The sequence below is a fragment of the Rhinopithecus bieti genome, unplaced genomic scaffold (genome assembly GCF_001698545.2).
Source record: "Rhinopithecus bieti isolate Rb0 unplaced genomic scaffold, ASM169854v2 scaffold_2574, whole genome shotgun sequence".
Lineage (NCBI taxonomy): Eukaryota > Metazoa > Chordata > Mammalia > Primates > Cercopithecidae > Rhinopithecus > Rhinopithecus bieti.
In genome coordinates, this window is record NW_016804493.1 from 5,325,885 (window position 1) to 5,342,862 (window position 16,978).

Below are 16,978 nucleotides of genomic sequence, written 5' to 3' on the forward strand. Positions count from 1 at the left end.
GGTGTCCCCCAGGTGGGAGTGGGAAACCTTCTTCAGGAGGGTCTTTGTCTTAGCTGCGTGTAGGGAGAGTTTTTAGACCTGGAATCTCACAACTAGACTTGAGAAAATTAATCAGTGAACAATGCACCGGAAGATGTGTCCCTGTACCTAGGAGTATTCCTGCTGCTGACACCGTGTGACACGGGCTCTGGTTTTCCCTGGAGTCACCTCCGATGTTGGAGGTGTGTCCCATCTTGTGATAAGAACCTGGGCTTCTGCCAAGGAGGGGTGTGGTCCCGATGAAGCCACCCAGAAAGTGCCTTGCTTATTTAGTCAGTCTGGGGCTTATATGCCAGAAGCATATCAGTCCTGACATTGCTCCCTGGAGTGGCGCCAGGATCCTAGAACAGAAGCAGGAAGGAGAAGGATAGGAAGAGGCCATGCCCACCACCTTCCCCTTTGTCCCTCTTTTCCTCAGCCTCCATAGAGAGGGTGCCCCCTCTTCTAGCCCTTGACTGGCTCTGGTCTATGATTCAGAGGGATTCTGGAGAGAGAATCCCTGGCCCCTCTGTGCTGGGGATGGAGCCGCTCGGGGTATGACCCCTGCCCTTCCCCCTGGCTCTCAGGAGCAGGACAGAAATCCACAGAGCAGGGACTCCTCTGCTTTCCTCATGTCACTCAGGATACTTCCAGTTGAATGAGGTAGCTTTCAACGGCTGTTTCTATTTAACCAGCATCTCTCTAAGAAACTGGATTTTTGTAATTTTTGAAGTAGAACCTTAGAACCAGGACATAATGAACATTTGATTTACTTCCTGTTACAAATAGATCATCGAGCCCCACATCAACTGTCTTGAGCCCAAAGAACAATTATGTGCAATTAATGCTCATAAAAACAGAATGTTGTTATAATTGTTCTGCATTAATAAATATTTTAAAATAGAGGCCGGATATGGTGGCTCACACCAATAATCATAGCACTTTGGGTGGCAGAGGCAGGAGGATCACTTGAGTATAGGAGTTTAAGACCAGACTGGGCAACATAGTGAGACCCTATCTCTATAAAAAGAAAATAATTTTAAAAATAATAAAATAGAACCTTTTTTGGTAAATGTCAGTATAAAGTTGCCGGCTGCCTTCCTTGGAAAGCACTGCCTTTTATCCTGACAACATGTACTTCCTATATATTTGGTTTTGAAATTTCCTCTTGTTTATGAAATGTTGCTGATAGTAAATTAAAAAAAAATTTTTTTTTGAGACAAGGTCTCACTGTGTTGCCCAGGCTGGAGTGCAGTGGCACAATCATAGCTCACTCATAGCCTCAACCTCCTGGACTCAAATGATCCTCCTCCCTCAGCCTCCTGAGTAGCTGGGACTACAGGTGCATACTAGCACCACGCCTGGCTTTTTTTTTCTGTGATAGAGACAGTGTCTCGCTTTGTTGCCCAGGCTTGTCTCAAACTCCTGGCCTCAAGCAATCCTCCCACCTCAGCCTCCCAAAGTGCTGGGATTGCAGGCATTGGCTACCATGCCTGCTCTTGAAATATTTTTATTTGGCAAAATAAAATGCTGGCAATCTCATACCAGTCTTATATATTTTTCATTCTGCTCATGCCTTTCCTATGTACTCGGCCAAAGGGTACTGAGAATCTATGATCTAGATTGTTGGAATTTTGATCCTTTTATCTGGGCACTGCCCTATCCAGTCCAGAGTGCAAGATGCATGTTTTGTGTCCTGGCCCATCCCCTCAGGCAGACACCCCACCACGTGGCAGGGTGGGCAGATACACCCATTCCATTTGTTTCACATCCCCAAGGAGTGTGAGCCCTGCAGAGTTTCAGGGCTTCGCCCCCACAGCCAGGCCCACCACATGGCAGGAGTCTTGGGAGACGTTGGCTGCTTGCAGAGACCCAGCATTGAAACACAGCCCACTGGGGAAATGTGGGTGGAGCATCTGGTATTTGCAAGACCCATGCTAGGCATGGGTCTAGAAACAGGAAACAGAAATCCACCAGGTCCCTGCCTATTGGAACCTATCACACCACTGGACAAAAACAGATAATTACCCCCAACATTCACAAACAACAGGAGGCAAGAAATTATAAATACCAACTGAGTAAAAATCACAGATGGAAAGTATGACTTTTTAAAATTTGGAAAATGGGGCCGGGCGTGGTGGCTCAAGCCTGTAATCCCAGCACTTTGGGAGGCTGAGGCGGGCGGATCACGAGGTCAGGAGATCGAGACCATCCTGGCTAACACAGTGAAACCCCGTCTCTACTAAAATACAAAAAATTAGCCGGGCGTGGTGGCGGGCGCATGTAGTCCCAGCTACTCGGAGGCTGAGGCAGGAGAATGGCATGAACCCGGGAGGCGGAGCTTGCAGTGAGTCGAGATGGCGCCACTGCACTCCAGCCCGGGCGACAGAGCGAGACTCTGTCTCAAAAAAAAAAAAAAAAAGTTGGAAAATGGGCTGGGTGCAGTGGCTCATGCGTGTAATCCCAGCATTTTGGGAGGCTGAGGCAGGCAAATCACTAGAGAATGGGAGTTTAAGACCAGCCTGAGCAACATAGCAAAACCCTATCTGTACAAAAAATACAAAAATTAGCCTGCTGTGGTGGCTTGTGCCTGTGGCCCCAGCTACTCAGGAGGCTGTGGTGGGAGGATCCCTTGGGCCGAGGAGGTGGAAGTTGCAGTGAGCCGAGGTCACTCCACTGAACTCCAGCCCTGGGTGACAGAGCAAAAGACCCTGTCTCAAAAAAAAAGTTGGAAAATGAATAGATCAGTTGCTAGAATGGTTGGAGAAGAAGATCGTGGTGGTAAAGAGAATATTCTGAGGTCCCACTGCTGGCTCGACCCCTCACTAGCTGTGGGACTGCCCCGTGGCAGGTCCCTTCATCTGCCGAATGGGAATAAGCACTGTGCCTACTTCATGCAGTTGTTAGGAAAATTAGAGGGCTGAACATATAGTAAACACTCATGAAATACCAACTCCCTAAATGCCCTGTCTTCTGCTTCCAGTGGTGGTTCAGGTGGATATACCCAAAAGAGATCTGTGTCTACCACTCCAAGTAGTCTGAAAAGTGTAGTATAGACAAAAACATTAATAGTACTATGTATGGTAAGCCCTTCCCTGCTAAGGTGAGCCTTGTGGCTGGGTGCAATGGTTCACGCCTGTAATCCCAGCACTTTGGGAGGCCGAGGCGGGTGGATCATGAGGTCAGGAGATCAAGACCATCCTGGCTAACACGGTGAAACCCTGTCTCTACTAAAAAAATACAAAAAAGAAATTAGCCAGGCATGGTGGTAGGCACCTATAGTCCCAGCTACTCGGGAGGCTGAGGCAGGAGAATGGCATGAACCCGGGAGGCGGAGCTTGCTGTGAGCTGAGATGGTGCCACTGCATTCCAGCCTGGGCGACAGAATGAGACTCTGTCTAAAAAAAAAAAAAAAGATGAGCCTTGTGTTTTGCTAGGAGAGGCAAATGGGGTTGCAGTGAGTGGTACTGGGGGTACAGAGGAGGGGTCAACCATCCTACTCAAGGAAGGACTTGAGTGACCTGGAGAAAACTACCCAGGAAGAAGGAAGTCAGTAGGTCACTGGAGCAGGGTGGTGGGGAGAGATTGGAGAGGGCATGCCCTGGAGTATTTTGAAGTTAAATAGAATTGGAAGGAACAGGATTATTGAGCTGCTGTCATGGGAAGAGGGAGGACTTTTTTATTGGATATTTAAGGTATTTCCATGTATGATGTGCTATAAAATCCGCTCTTCTTTGTACTCAGGAGAGCATGAGATAGGTAGATACACACACACACACACACACACACACACACACACACACACATGTATTTTTTAAATCAGGTGTTGGCCCAGCGCGGTGGCTCACACCTGTAATCCCAGCACTTTGGGAGGCCGAGGTGGGCGGATCACCTGAGGTCAGGAGTTCAAGACCTGTCTGGGCAATATGGCCAAACCCCATCTCTATTAAAAATATAAAAATTAGCTGGGTGTGGTCATGTGCACCTGTAGTTCCAGCTACTTGGGAGGCTGAAGTGGGAGGATGGCCTAGGCCCAGGAGACTGAGGTAGCAGTGGGCCGTTGCACTCTAGCTTGAGTGACAGAACAAGAACCTGTCTCAAAAAAATAAAAAAAATCCAGGTATTAGCTTGGTGATACAGACTAAATACGCTGAGACACATAGACTGAGACAGGACCACAAAAGCCAACTTTTAGGTTACATGTGGACTTTCCCATAAAATGCCAAAATACTGTCAGCATCAGGTTCTCTTGGGTCTGTTTGGAAACAAAAATGTTCAAGTCATGACAGTAGCCTCTTGGCCGCCGGCCAGTGCCCAGCTTCCAGCTCCCTGCCATGGCCACCAGCACCATGGCTTCCTTCAGTCACAAGGACACAGAGAAGGCAAGCGCTCTCTCCGCCCCCGCTACGGGGAAGCATGGGTTTCACTTTACGTGCCAGCCTGCTCGCTCTGGCCTCACCCTGCTCGCTCTGGCCTCACCCTGCTCGCTCTGGCCTCACCCTGCGTGACATCAGAGCTGGCTGGGGCTGTGTGCTTTTCCAAGCACATCCCATTTCCCTCTGACTTTACCTCTTTGTGAGTTCGATTTAACCTTGAGTCCACTTGGGCACTGCTCTGCCAATCCCACCCCACGTGTGGCTGCTGACTGACTGGCACTTGGGTGTTGCTGCAGGGACAGCCTCCCTTGCTCCCTGCTGCCTTTCTTTCTTGTGGGCGTGTGGCCCTAGAAGCCACAGCCTGTGACTCATCAGCGTGGCCCCGTGAGCCCCACCAGGTGCCCTGGGCACTACCCTGGTACTCTCTTTGCCTGGCACCTGCCAGGGACCTGAAGGAGGACTGGCAGGGACCCCTTTCCCAGAGGGCTCCCACTAAGCAAGCTCTTTTCCCTGCAGTCTCTCCACCGGCTCACTTCCTCTTCCAGATTTTTCTGCCTGTTTTGTTTATGCAGAAATTTTATTATTATTATTATTTTGAGACGGAGTCTCGCTCTGTCGCCCAGGCTGGAGTGAAGTGGCATGACCTCGGCTCACTGTAACCTCTGTCTTCCAGATTCAAGCGATTCTCCTGCCTCAGCCTCCTGAGTAGCTGGGATTACAGGCGCACATCACCACGCTTGGTTAACTTTTTTGTATTTTTAATAGAGATGAGTTTTCACCATGTTGGCCAGGCTGGTCTCAAACTCCTGACCTCGGGTGATCCACCTACCTTGGTCTCCCAAAGTGCTGAGATTACAGGTGTGAGCCACTGCGCCTGGCTGGAAATTGTTTTTTTTTTTAAGGGAAATGTAAAATACAGAGAATAACAATGCTCACATCAGGGTCTCTCTGTTTTTAGAAGTACCCAACGTCCTTGATCTCCAGCACGCTGCCCCACCCATGGGGCTCTCACCACTCCTGGCTGCCTCTTCTCAGGGCAGCTTGGGGCTCTGCCCTCTTCCCTCACCCACTGTATATAATCCTCTCGTATCTTTTCTTTCCAGGGCTCCATGGAGAACGAGGCTGTAGCCCTTGAGGAAACTCAGAAGACAGATCCTGCTATGGAACCATGGTTCAAAGTGGTGGATTGGGACAAGGTACCTGGCATAGGACGGAGTGGGGTGATGACTAGGGGCTGGCGGGGATGAGGAGAGGGAGAAGGTGTGTGGAGCCAAAGGTGGGAGTGGGCATGACGTGTGCCCAGGGGAGAAGGGAAGGGGAAGCAGGTGTCCACAGCCCACAGGCGTGACCTGGGGCAGCAAACTCAGGCAGGGGTGTGCCTCATTGGTGGAAAGTTCAGAAAAATAGCAAACAAGGTCTCAGCATGGAGCCAGATCCCAGACACCCCTGGAGAAGAAGAATTCTCCCACCAGGACCCCTGAAGCTGAGAAGGGGCTGTGACAGGGTTGGCAAGCCCAGACATGCCCACTTTGACCAGGGTGCAAGGTAGAGCTGCCCCTGGCACCTGCAATCTTCTGGAAGCGACATTGGCCAGTGCAGGACACAGGAGCCTGCTGAGTCCAGCAGGAGATAGCACTGAAGCCATCCTCCGTGTTTGGGAGGAGTCAGAGATGCCTGCAGTCTTAGGATAAGCCTCTTTCGGCATCGAGAGGCCAGTGCCTTGCTGTGGCTGAGCAGACCCCATAGACCGGTGAGGTGAGCCCTGGAGGAGCTGAGCGGTCATGGTGGAAAAGGAGTCACTCAGTGGCGGGGGAAAAGCAGCGTTGCCTGGTGGGGGGTCGCTGGAGGGAGCCGGGTTTGGTGCCATTTCCTTCCAGCTTAGGAACAGACACAAATGTGCATGTCCATGAACCCCTACCCTGCGTGCCCTCTGCCTAGGCTGGGCCTCAAAGACACAGAAACAGACAGGACTGGCCTGTCCTCGCGGGAACTCACAGCCTGGTGGAGGGGACAGTAACCCCTCCCCACCACAGCCATAAACAGTTACTACCCCAGGAGGCGGCGTGGGATGCATGCCCAAGGAACACAGGCGAGCAGAGTGGGGTGGGGACCCCACAAAGCTGACTCTGCTGGGCCCCCTTGGCCCTGACGCTGGGAACATGGAGATCCCAATTGTCACATGAGATCACAACTGCCTCTGGGAGAACCCATCCGCCCACAGCACAGGCGCCTGGGGGATCCAACCAGAGAGGCCGAAAGAAGTTATTCTGTGCCATGTCCCCTCCTGAGAGGTGCAGAACCCTGGGGAAGATGGGGGCCAGCCAGAGGAAAGGCCGCCCAGCCACGCAGCTGGCAAGCTGGGACCTGGTTTCTGAGCCTCAACCCCCAGCTTGGGCCTTGGGCACTGTCAGGGTCAGGACCTCAGTCTGGAACAGGGGGAGATCAGAGAGGAATGGGGAGAGTTTGCAGAATGATGAGGGACCAGAGGGTGAGCTACAGCATGTTCTGGCTCAGGGTCTTGTCCTGAGTGACCAGTGGATGGTACCGGAAGGAGCTGCAGAGAGAGGCATCTGTGAGCGTGGCTTAGGGTTTGAATTCTGAAAAGAGCTGACCGGGACTGAACAAATGTGGCAGCCATCAGGGTGGAGTGACATGAACAAAACTGTCCTGGAGGGAGGACCTGGGGTCTGAGGCTGGCTGGGGACGGGAGATCCAGCCCACATTGCCAGCTCTGCGGCCAGCTCCTCCCAGTCTCCCCGAGCTGTGGTTCAGGGCAGACCCCGGCCCCATCACTGCAGGAGGCAAGGGGAGGATTAACCCGGGCTGTGCCACCATCACCTGTGCTGTCACCACGACCACACCCAAGAGGACGAGGGGACCCTCCTCCCCCATGGCCTGCTCCCTGCCTGGCTCTGGGCCAGCCATCCAGGCAGCCTCACTCACCTTCCCCACCTCTCTCATTCTCTCTCTCCGCACACTCACTCTTCCTCCCCTTCCTCCTGTGTCCCTGGGCTGAGACAGAAGGGTGAGGGCTGGGCCCAGGAGGATGTGGAGGCCTACTCTGGGTGGAGCCCCCACCCATCCGGGTGTGCATGGGAACCCCCCTTAGCACCCCAGAACATCAGCACAAGGAGCGGGGCTTCCCGGGAGCGTGGAGGGTGCTTTTCTGCTTTTTCCTTTTCTTTTAACTTTTGACTTTCCAAAAAAGGGTGCTGCTGCTCTCTCGCTCACCTCACGGGCAATCCCAGCTCCGTTAGCGGGAACAGAGAGGCTGGGGGAGCCCACCAGCGCTCCAACCTGAGCCCGCCATCTGTTGTTGACCCAGGCAGGGGGTGCTGGGGTGGGTCTTTTGGGTCGGGACATGGAGGAGCTGGGAGAGAGGCCATGTAGGCGGCAGCTTTGTCTCAGCCGAGGGTCCCCAGGTCTGGGGTGGATTTGCACACCTGCTCCTGGGGCGGAAGGGCTTGCCGGTGTTAACCCTTCTGGCTTCGCCTCCAAGCTCAGTACTGTGCTTGCTGCCGAAGACTGGAGTCCTGGCCTCCCAGGATCCAGTTTCCCTGGCCCTAGAAGGTGGGGACAGAGTGGGCCATGCTGGGAAGAGTGAGGGGACCGTAGGCCATGGAGCCAGGGCAGAGTTAGAAGGATCTGAAAAGACAGCGAGAAGAGCCAGGAAGCAAACCCTGGTGCCCCTCCCTGCTCAGAGATGAGGGATAGTCTGACTTTCAGGCTCCGTGTGGAATTTTACCAGAACAGTTTCTAAATCATCCCTTTAGTCACCCAGCCAGGCAGGACCCAGGCTTCCTTATGGGACAAGAAGCCAGGCTGTGGATTCTCACCCTCCACATCCCTCCCCGTTTCTAGAACACAGCCAGGTGAGGTGGCCAGAGCTGCCCACCACTCTCAGCTCCTGGACACACCTGTCCCCCTGGTCCAGCAGCCTCTTTTGCCACTTCGCCATGTCTTTTTCGGAGCCCTCCCTTGGGAGCCCTCTCCACATTTTCTGCCCTGGGGACCAGCCTCCCTTTGGCGAAGTGTAGAGAACAGGTGTGATTTGAGGGGTTTGCAGAAGTTCCCTGCCCAGACACTCAGCAGCAGAGTTAGCCCTGAATCCACACCCCTTGTACTGAGCCCTCACTGTGTGCTGGCCACTTTAAATGTGTTATCGGTTATCTGCTTTAATCCTGCTGATAGCACGAGGGATAAGGATTATAATTATCCTGATTTAACTGATGAGGAAGAGCTTAAATCTCCTGCCCAAAGTCACCTCTGGGCACACTAGCAGCCCAGATAGCGGCCCCTCCCCTCCACAAGGTACTGGAACCTTCCCACCCTGACAGCTGACCATGAATAAGACCCCAAGACCCGTGAGTAGGAGAGGGGGTGGCAGAGGCAGGGAGGAAGCTGAGCAGATACCAATGGTGTCTCCCAAGCCAACCACATCCTCTTCCCCATCCTTCCTCAGGCTAAGCCAGATGCTGGCATAACCGGCTTCCTTCCAGCCTCTGGGGCTGGCCAGTGGGTCTGATCACCCTCTTCCCTCAAGGGACAGATAGACCCATCCAGCAGGTGTGTCAGTAGTCAGCTCCCCAAACTCCCTGTCCCTGCCCCCTGCCCGGCATAACCCACACCACCCTGACACCAGGGTCCCCAGGGCCAGGCAAGGCTATTGATATTGGCCATAGTGTTTTACCTGTTTAGGACCTCCAGATCAGTCACTGAGAACTCAGGAAGGTAGCATCTGGATCAGAAAAAGGCCCTTTTGGCCAACACACTCTCGGGGGGACCAGCCTCGGCACTGTGGGCACTGGCCTGGCTCTCCTCCAGGCACCCTGCCTGCCTAGTCGCCTTGGGCCCCCTTGGGCCTCCTTTCTCTCTATAATCCCTCCCTGCCAGAGTAGGGGTCTGGAGGGCCCAACATTCAAGGGGGATGACAACACCCAAGACTATCATTACAGGGCTTAGGGTCCCTGAGTCTCCTCTCTCCGTGCCTCCTTGCCCAGAGCTCCTGGCCCCTCTTCAGAGGAGCTCAGTGGTGCTCAAAAAATACCCCAAGGCAGAAAGCAGGCAGGTGGGCTGGGCACTGCCTTCTGCTTCTGTGGTCTTAGAGGACACCCTAGGAGGGCATAGACAGGGCAGGCTGGGCGGCAAGAGATGCCACGTGGTGTTCCAGTATGATGGAGAAAGCTATTCCCTCTATCTTTTAAATTTTTTTAGAGACAGGGTCTTACTCTGTCACCCAGGCTGGAGTACAGTGGCAAGATTGTAGCTTACTGCAGCCTCAACCTCCCAGGCTCAAGCCATCCTCCCACCTCAGCTTCCTAAGTAGCTGGGACTACAGGTGCATACCACCATGCCTGGCTAATTTTCTTAAATTTTTTTGTAGAGATAGGGTCTCGCTATCTTGCCCAGGCTGGTCTCAAACTCGCAGACTCAGTGATCCTCCCACCTTGGCCTCCCAAGGTGCTGGGATTGCAACCCTGCATCTTATTATTGAGTGGGATTATCTGGAGGATCTGGTGGAATGTACTAAGAGATATCAGAAAGTGTGATGCAAGGGAAGACTACCCTACCTGGTTTTGGGGTGGGCCCCCTGGCCAGGCCCCCTTCACTCATCTTCAGCCCTAAGGGCAGGGTCATGCCTGCTTTCTGCCAGCGCTCAAGCTGTCTTTCCTTTCTGCCTGTGGCTCTGGCATTTTTGCTCCCTATCCACTCTCCACTGCCTGATTCCTTGTGGGATGAGCCTGAGGCCACCTCCCTGTCCTCACATCCCCTGGGTGACGGGAGGGTCACAAGGCTCAGGGGGAGGAGGCAGGTGATCCGGAACCTCAAGTCCACCTCTGTGGACTCGAGCTTGTCCCAGTTAGACCACACAGGACGGGCCTGCAGTCACTCCAGCAACGCCACCAAGAGCCCCACCTTGCTGCCCCCACTGACCGCTGCTGGGCTTCCTCACAGCCTCTGTACCGAGGAAGTCACAGCCGTGGGGTCCCGATCTGGCTGCCAGGAGGCCTCCTGGCTGAGCCTGGGCTGTGAGCAGGGCACTCGAGTCCAGGCCCTGCCACAGCACGTGCAGCCGAACATCTGACCCTGTCTTCTCATCTGTCAAAGGAGGTCATCATTGGCCCCAACTCCCAGAATTAAGGCTCATGAAGGATAGGGGATGTGAGGCCTGAGCCCCGGCTGACCGGCGACCAGGCTGCAGAAAACAGGCCCCCACTCCCCTCCCGCAGCCCCGGCTGCCTGGAAGCACGTCCTCCACCTCTCTGCTCAGAAAGCTGCCCTCCAGCGATGTGCCCTGAGTTTGGGTGGACATTTCTTCAAACAATTGCCTTAGCTCGTGTTTGTGGGAGTGGGTAGTGCTGCTGACCCTGAGCAGCTACCCCCCCCCCGCCACCTACTCCCGCTCACCACCTTTGCCACCTTGGGGAGAAGCAGATTCTGGGCACACCATTCCCCAAGAAAGCGTCCTATGCCACCTGGCCCTGTGCTGCCCGGGAGGAGGGGTCCTGGGGAGGGAGAGGAGGAAAACGGGGAAGGCCTCCTCCTACCCGGGCACATCGCCCTTCCGCCCACCCTCTGGGCAGCAGGCTGCCCTTTCCCCCTACCCATGCTGCTGCAGGCTGCATTCCTGGCATAGCCTGGGAGAGGCCGTCCCCTTCTCTCTAAGGCGGGAACAGAGCAGGCTGGGGGGTGGGGCATGGACCCCACGCAGTTGGCACAAGGTGCTTTGGCCAAATCCACTCCCCCTTGCATCGCTTCCTGGGCCCCGGCCCATTGGTCGGGTCTTTGAATCACCAAAAAATCCCTCCACCCCAATGAGCTGCTCATTCCAGAGCAGTTTCGGGCATAACTGTGCTGTTGCCCATGCAGGCCAGCTTCCTCTGGGCGGCCCTGAGTGCTGGGCACGCCTCTTTAGCGTCCTGTTCCACTGCTGTAAAAGGGGACTTGTTACTGTAGGGGGAGCCATGGGAGCCCCCAGATGCCTGGGAAGTGGAGGCGTCATCAGTGGCCTGATCTCCCCTTCTCCCCACCCCAGCCACGAACATAGCCTGTAAACCTGTGCCCATGCCTTCCCTCTGTCCCCCAAGCCTTGGGAACAAAGGACTAAATAGGGCCAGGACTGGGAACGAGCTGGAAGGAAGAGACCCACTGATGTGGTAGGAGTAGGAGGGGTCTTCGGTCAGGTAGAAGAGGGTGGGTGGAAGGGCGTGGTGCCCAGGTAGGAGGGGTCCTTCCCTGCTTTCCTCCGGGATCCCCCTCCCCAGGACCCCTCCTCCCAGGCAGCACAGGGCCAGGTGGCATAGGACGCTTTCCTCCGGGATCCCCCTCCCCAGGACCCCTCCTCCCAGGCAGCACAGGGCCAGGTGGCATAGGACGCTTTCCTCCGGGATCCCCTCCCCAGGACCCCTCCTCCCAGGCAGCACAGGGCCAGGTGGCATAGGACGCTTTCCTGGGGAATGGCGTGCCCAGAATCTGCTTCTCCCCAAGGTGGCGAATGTGGTGAGTTGGGGCAGACGGGAGGCGGGATAGTTCCTTAGTGTCAGCAGCACTGCCCACCCCCACGACGATGAGCTAAGGCCATTGTTTGGTGAGGCACAGCAGGAAGTGAAATGTGTCTTGCATCGCTTCTCATCTCATTGGATCCCAAGCCGTCATCTTCTGTTGTCCTCCCTTCTCAAAACCAGGTCCCGCCAGCTGCCATGTTGAAAACGACCAGCAAGTGAGAGGCCTCGAACCTCTCAGCACGCAGCTGAGCCTTTCTCCTTCAGTGCTCAGGACTGGAAGATGATTAAGAAAGGACACCCTATCAGTGCATGTACCGCCTAAATCAAGGTCAAGTGCACAGGGTGCCAGTCCCAGCTCTTGGGAAACTGTATGGAGGCTGCCACAAGCTGGGGGAAGGGGGCGGGAGCTTCCACCTCAGGCCCAACCAATCCTATCTCAAGAGTCACTTGACCTTTCAGGCCTCAATATCCTCATCTATAAATTGGGTTGGGGGTTAGCGGGCCTGAATTTCTGTGCTTCTCTGGAAGGTTCATGGGGCTTCGCCTGGAATAGCGGGACTGAGGCCCCAGTCGTAGAACTACAGGTTTTGGCCTTTGATGACTGAGGGGAGTGTTCACAGAAGGGAGAGCGAGGCCTTCCTGGGATTCCTCCAGGGTGGTCCTTCAGCCCCAGAGTGAAGTGGGCACCTTCCCTGGGCACCCAGGAGGGCTTCCTTGTGGAGACACAGCATAGACTAGATACGGAGCTCGAGTGTGAGGCCCTCCATGGCCCCAGACAGGCAAGAGGCAGCTTGGGGCTGACTCTCGAGCACAAGTCCACCATGTGTGCAGGTGGCAGTGCTTGTGTCTACCCAGGGAGTAACTGAAATCAAGTCAATCAAATGACAGACCCCTGTGCCGGGGCTGTTCCCACCACACCTGTAAACACATCTTCCATGGTCTAGCTCCGGTTTCCACACCAGCTCTGTGCTTTTGTTCTGTTTCCTGTACATCCAGGTGTGAGATCTAGGCTGAAGTCCCTGCTTATAGCTTATCTAGACATTTCTTCTTGTGGTTCAACTGAATTCAACGTATGAATCCCATGCCATTTTCAGCCGGGCACGGTGGCTCACACCTGTAATCCCAGCACTTTGGGAGGCCGAGGCAAGATCACCTGAAGCCAGGAGTTCAAGACCAAACTGGCCAACATGGTGAAACCCCATCTCTACTAAAAATACAAAAAAATTATCCAGGTGTGGTGGTACACACCTGTAGTCCCAGCTACTCAGGAGCCTGAGGCAGGAGAATCACTTCAACCAGGGAAGCAGAGGTTGTGGTGAGCCGAGATCATGCCACTGCACTCCAGCCTGGGTGACAGAGTGAGACTCGATCTCAAAAAAAAAAAGGAAAAAAAAAAAAAAGAAAAAGAATCATATGCCATTTTCTGCTTGCTTCACAAAATAAAGACAAAATGGATCAATAAATTAAAATTTGCCCAAACCATTGCTAGGCTGAGAGAGGGACCCCCTGGCCATATCCCTGTCCTATAGCTGGAAAAGATCATAGTTCAAGATGGCTCAGTCTGTGTAAAGTGCACACGTGAATCACAGGATAGCAGGCGTGAATCATGTGTAGCATGCAAAAGTGGGACATAGAAAAACCAGGGGCGCTGGCCAGGCACAGTGGCTCATGCTTATAAGCCCAGCACTTTGGGAGGCTGAGGCAGGAGGATCAATTGAGCCCTTGAGCCCAGGAGTTCGAGACTAGCCTACGCAACATAGTGATACTCCGTCTCTAAAAAAAAAAAATTAGCTGGGCATAGTGGTGTGAGCGTGTAGTCCCAGCTACTCGGGAAGCTGAGGTGGAAGGATCGCTTGAACTTAGGAAGTTGATGCTGCAATGAGCCATAGCCATGCCACCACACTCTCACTTGGGCAACAGAGCAAGTCCCTGTCTCAGAAAAGGAAAGGACCAGGGGATTCATTTGAGAGAGATGGTCGTAAGTTACAGATGTATATTATTATCTTTAGAGCAACAACTGCAAGGAAAATACCAAAAGCATAGCTGAATGGTCAATAGAGGAGATAGTATGGCATATTGTAAAATATTTCATTCAAACAAGACAAAGGAAGAACAGAGGAGACAAATAGAAAATAGCAGCCAGGTGTGGTGGTGCCCACCTGTAATCCTAGCTACTCGGAAGGCTGAGGCGGGAGGAATATTTGATCTCCAGAGGTCAAGGCTGTAGTGAGCCCAGATCATGTCACTGCACTCCAGCCTGGGTGACAGAGCAAGCACTGTCTCAAAAAAAAAAAAAAAAAAAGGAAAGAATGAGAAAAGAAAACCAGAGTAGAGCTACGCCAACATTAAATGTAAATAGAGTTAGTGCTTCAATTAAAAGGCAGAGATGGCCAGGTGTGGTGGCTCACGCCTGTAATCCCAGCGCTTTGGGAGGCCGAGGCAGGTAGGATCACCTGAGGTCAGGAGTTCAAGACTATCCTGGCCAACACGGTGAAATCCCATCTCTACTAAAAATACCAAAAAAAGAAAAGAAAAAATAAATAGCCGGACGTGGTGGCAGGCGCCTGTAATCCCAGCTACTCAGGAGGCTGAGGCAGGGAGAATTGCTTAAACCCGGGAGGCGGAGGTTGCAGTGAGCCGAGATGGCACCATTGCCATCTTGGCCTAGGCAAAAATAGTGAAACTCTTTCTCAAAAAAAAAAAAAAAAAAAAAAGGCAGAGATTGTCTGACTAGATTAAAGAAGAAGATCCAACTATATTCTGTCTGCAAGAGATGCACCTTAAATGTAAAGGCATACACAGGTTGAAAGGAAAAGTATGGGAAAATATGGATCCTGTGCACACCAAGCTTCAGGAAACCAACGTGATTCTATTACTACCCAAGCAGACTTCAGGACAAGGAGTATTTCCAGGGACCAAGATGGCTCTTTCCCAGTGGTAAAGGGGCCAACTCATCAAGGAGACATAAGTGGGCAACCTTGGGCAGATTACTCAGCCTTGGTTTCCCCATCTGCAAAATGACAATAGTTAGAATACTCACCTAGTTAGGGGTATGGCGAGGATCAAGTGACTGAACCTGTGTCAGGTGTTTAGAACCATGCTTGACACATAAGCAGGGCTCCGTGGGGATTAGCTCTGAGTGCTACTGCAGCTGGGACAAAGCCTCGCATTCTCGCCGTGACCCTGGCCCAACTTCTTCTAAGGTGGGGCTCTGCAGACTGCCGCAAGATAAGGTATAAACACAGGCCAGCAGCTGGTTCCTCCAGTTCTTTTTCCTGGTAGTGGTGGTAGCGGTTGTGGTGGTGCAGGGTGTGTGTGTGTGTGTGTGTGTGTGTGTGTGTGTGTGTGTGTGTTTAGAGACCTAGGGCAGAGGACTGGAGGGAAGGAGACAGCACACTTCCAGTGACCCCACTTGCTGCTAGACTCAAGGGCTGAGGTCAAGGAGACTGGGGTCAGGAAGGGAGCAGCGACTAGGTGCAGTTTAGATGATTGCTTGATTTAGTTAGTGCCAGGGCGGGATGGCTCCAGGCTGACTTGGATTGTCTTCTAGCCTGAGAAGCAGGAGGTGAACCTCCCAACCCCCACCCCTGCCACAGGAAGGCAGCCAGTACCTGGGACCTGCCAAGTTCACATGGCAGAAGCCACAGCTTTCTTTGGGCCTTTCATCCTGGTGACAAGCACAGAGAGAAACCCAGTGGCCTTGCCTGCTTGCTCCCGGGACCCCCACACCCCTGCTCCCAGGATGTGATGGCAAGACTAGCTCCACCTCCAGAGGAGCTGGGGGCACGTGAGGGCCGGTTCCTGGAAGACCCCCTGGGGCTGCAGGCTTTGGTGAAGAGGCCTGTACAAGGATGAGATTGCGGCCAGGGTCAGGGGAAGGCGGGTTTCTGGAATCACTGATGGCTGTTTCATCCAGGCCTGCAAGCTCTTCCATGTGCAGCCCTTGCTCCTCTCCCTTCCTCTCCCTGCCTGTGGTTCCCCCACTTCCCACCTGCAGTGACTGCCTGACTCTCCGTGCTAAAGATTGGCCGGGCATCCACCGCGGCACCCTCATCCTCAGTCCGATTGTGGGTGGCGGATTGGGGCCCACCAGCATCATAGATGAGGGCACTGAGGGGCCCCGAGAGGAAAAGATGCATGTCCAGGATCTCACAACTGGCGAAAGGCACAGCCAGGCTTTAATGGTGTTCCCCTCACTCCAGGTTCATTGTTCTTTACTGGATTGGTCCAGATTAACCTAGCACTGGCTTGTCAGAAATCCCCAAGGGCTTCCCCTTGCCTGGAGCTGAAACCTGCAAACTTTTCTGAGCTTGCATCCCTATGAGTAAAACTTTCTGCACACACTCTCCATTATGTGTCCATTTAAATTATTTCTAAAGTATTTGTATGTGTTAATGTACTCTCATATTCTGTGTGTTAGAAAACATTGAAATGCCGTGTAAAGGTGAGATAAAGCCTGCGTAGTGACACACAATCTAAGCTACCCAAGAGGCTGAGGCAGGAGGATCGCTTGAGCCCAGGAGTTCAAGTCCAGCCTGAGCAACATAGCAAGACCCACCTCTTAATAAAACAAAAAAGAGGCCGGGCATGGTGGCTCGCGTCTGTAATCCCAGCACTTTGGGAGACCAAGGCGGTCGGATCACGAGGGTCAGGAGATCGAGACTATCTTGGCCAACATGGTGAAACCCTGTCTCTTCTAAAATATAAAAAATTAGCTGGGTAAGGTGGCATGTGCCTGTAATCCTAGCTACTGGGGAGGCTGAGGCAGGGGAATCACTTGAACCTGGGAGGCAGAGGTTGCAGTGAGCTGAGATCGCGCCACTGCACTCCAGCCTGGCGACAGAGTAAGACTCCGTCTCAAAAAATAAGATCGAGACCATCCTGGCCAACATGATGAAACCCCGTCTCTACTAAAAATACAAAACTCAGCTAGGCGTGGTGGCACATGCCTGTAGTCCCAGCTGCTTGGGAGGCTGAGGCAGGAGAATCACTTGAACGTGGGAGGCGGAGGTTGCAGTGAGCTGAGATTATGCCACTGCACTCCAGCCTGGCGACAGAGCAAGACTCTGTCTCAAAAAA

At 53.5% G+C, this 16,978-nt stretch overlaps 1 protein-coding gene across 3 annotated transcripts in view; it reads left to right on the plus strand.

The window, feature by feature from the left end:
• The window catches only part of FA2H (fatty acid 2-hydroxylase), a 70,305-nt gene that overhangs the window by 36,502 nt on the left and 16,825 nt on the right, over positions 1–16,978 (plus strand). For all 3 annotated transcript variants that reach the window (XM_017868706.1, XM_017868707.1, XM_017868708.1), the window contains exon 2: positions 5,498–5,590. In XM_017868706.1, coding sequence (XP_017724195.1) covers positions 5,498–5,590 — 93 coding nt within the window. The remainder of the gene's footprint in view (positions 1–5,497; positions 5,591–16,978) is intronic.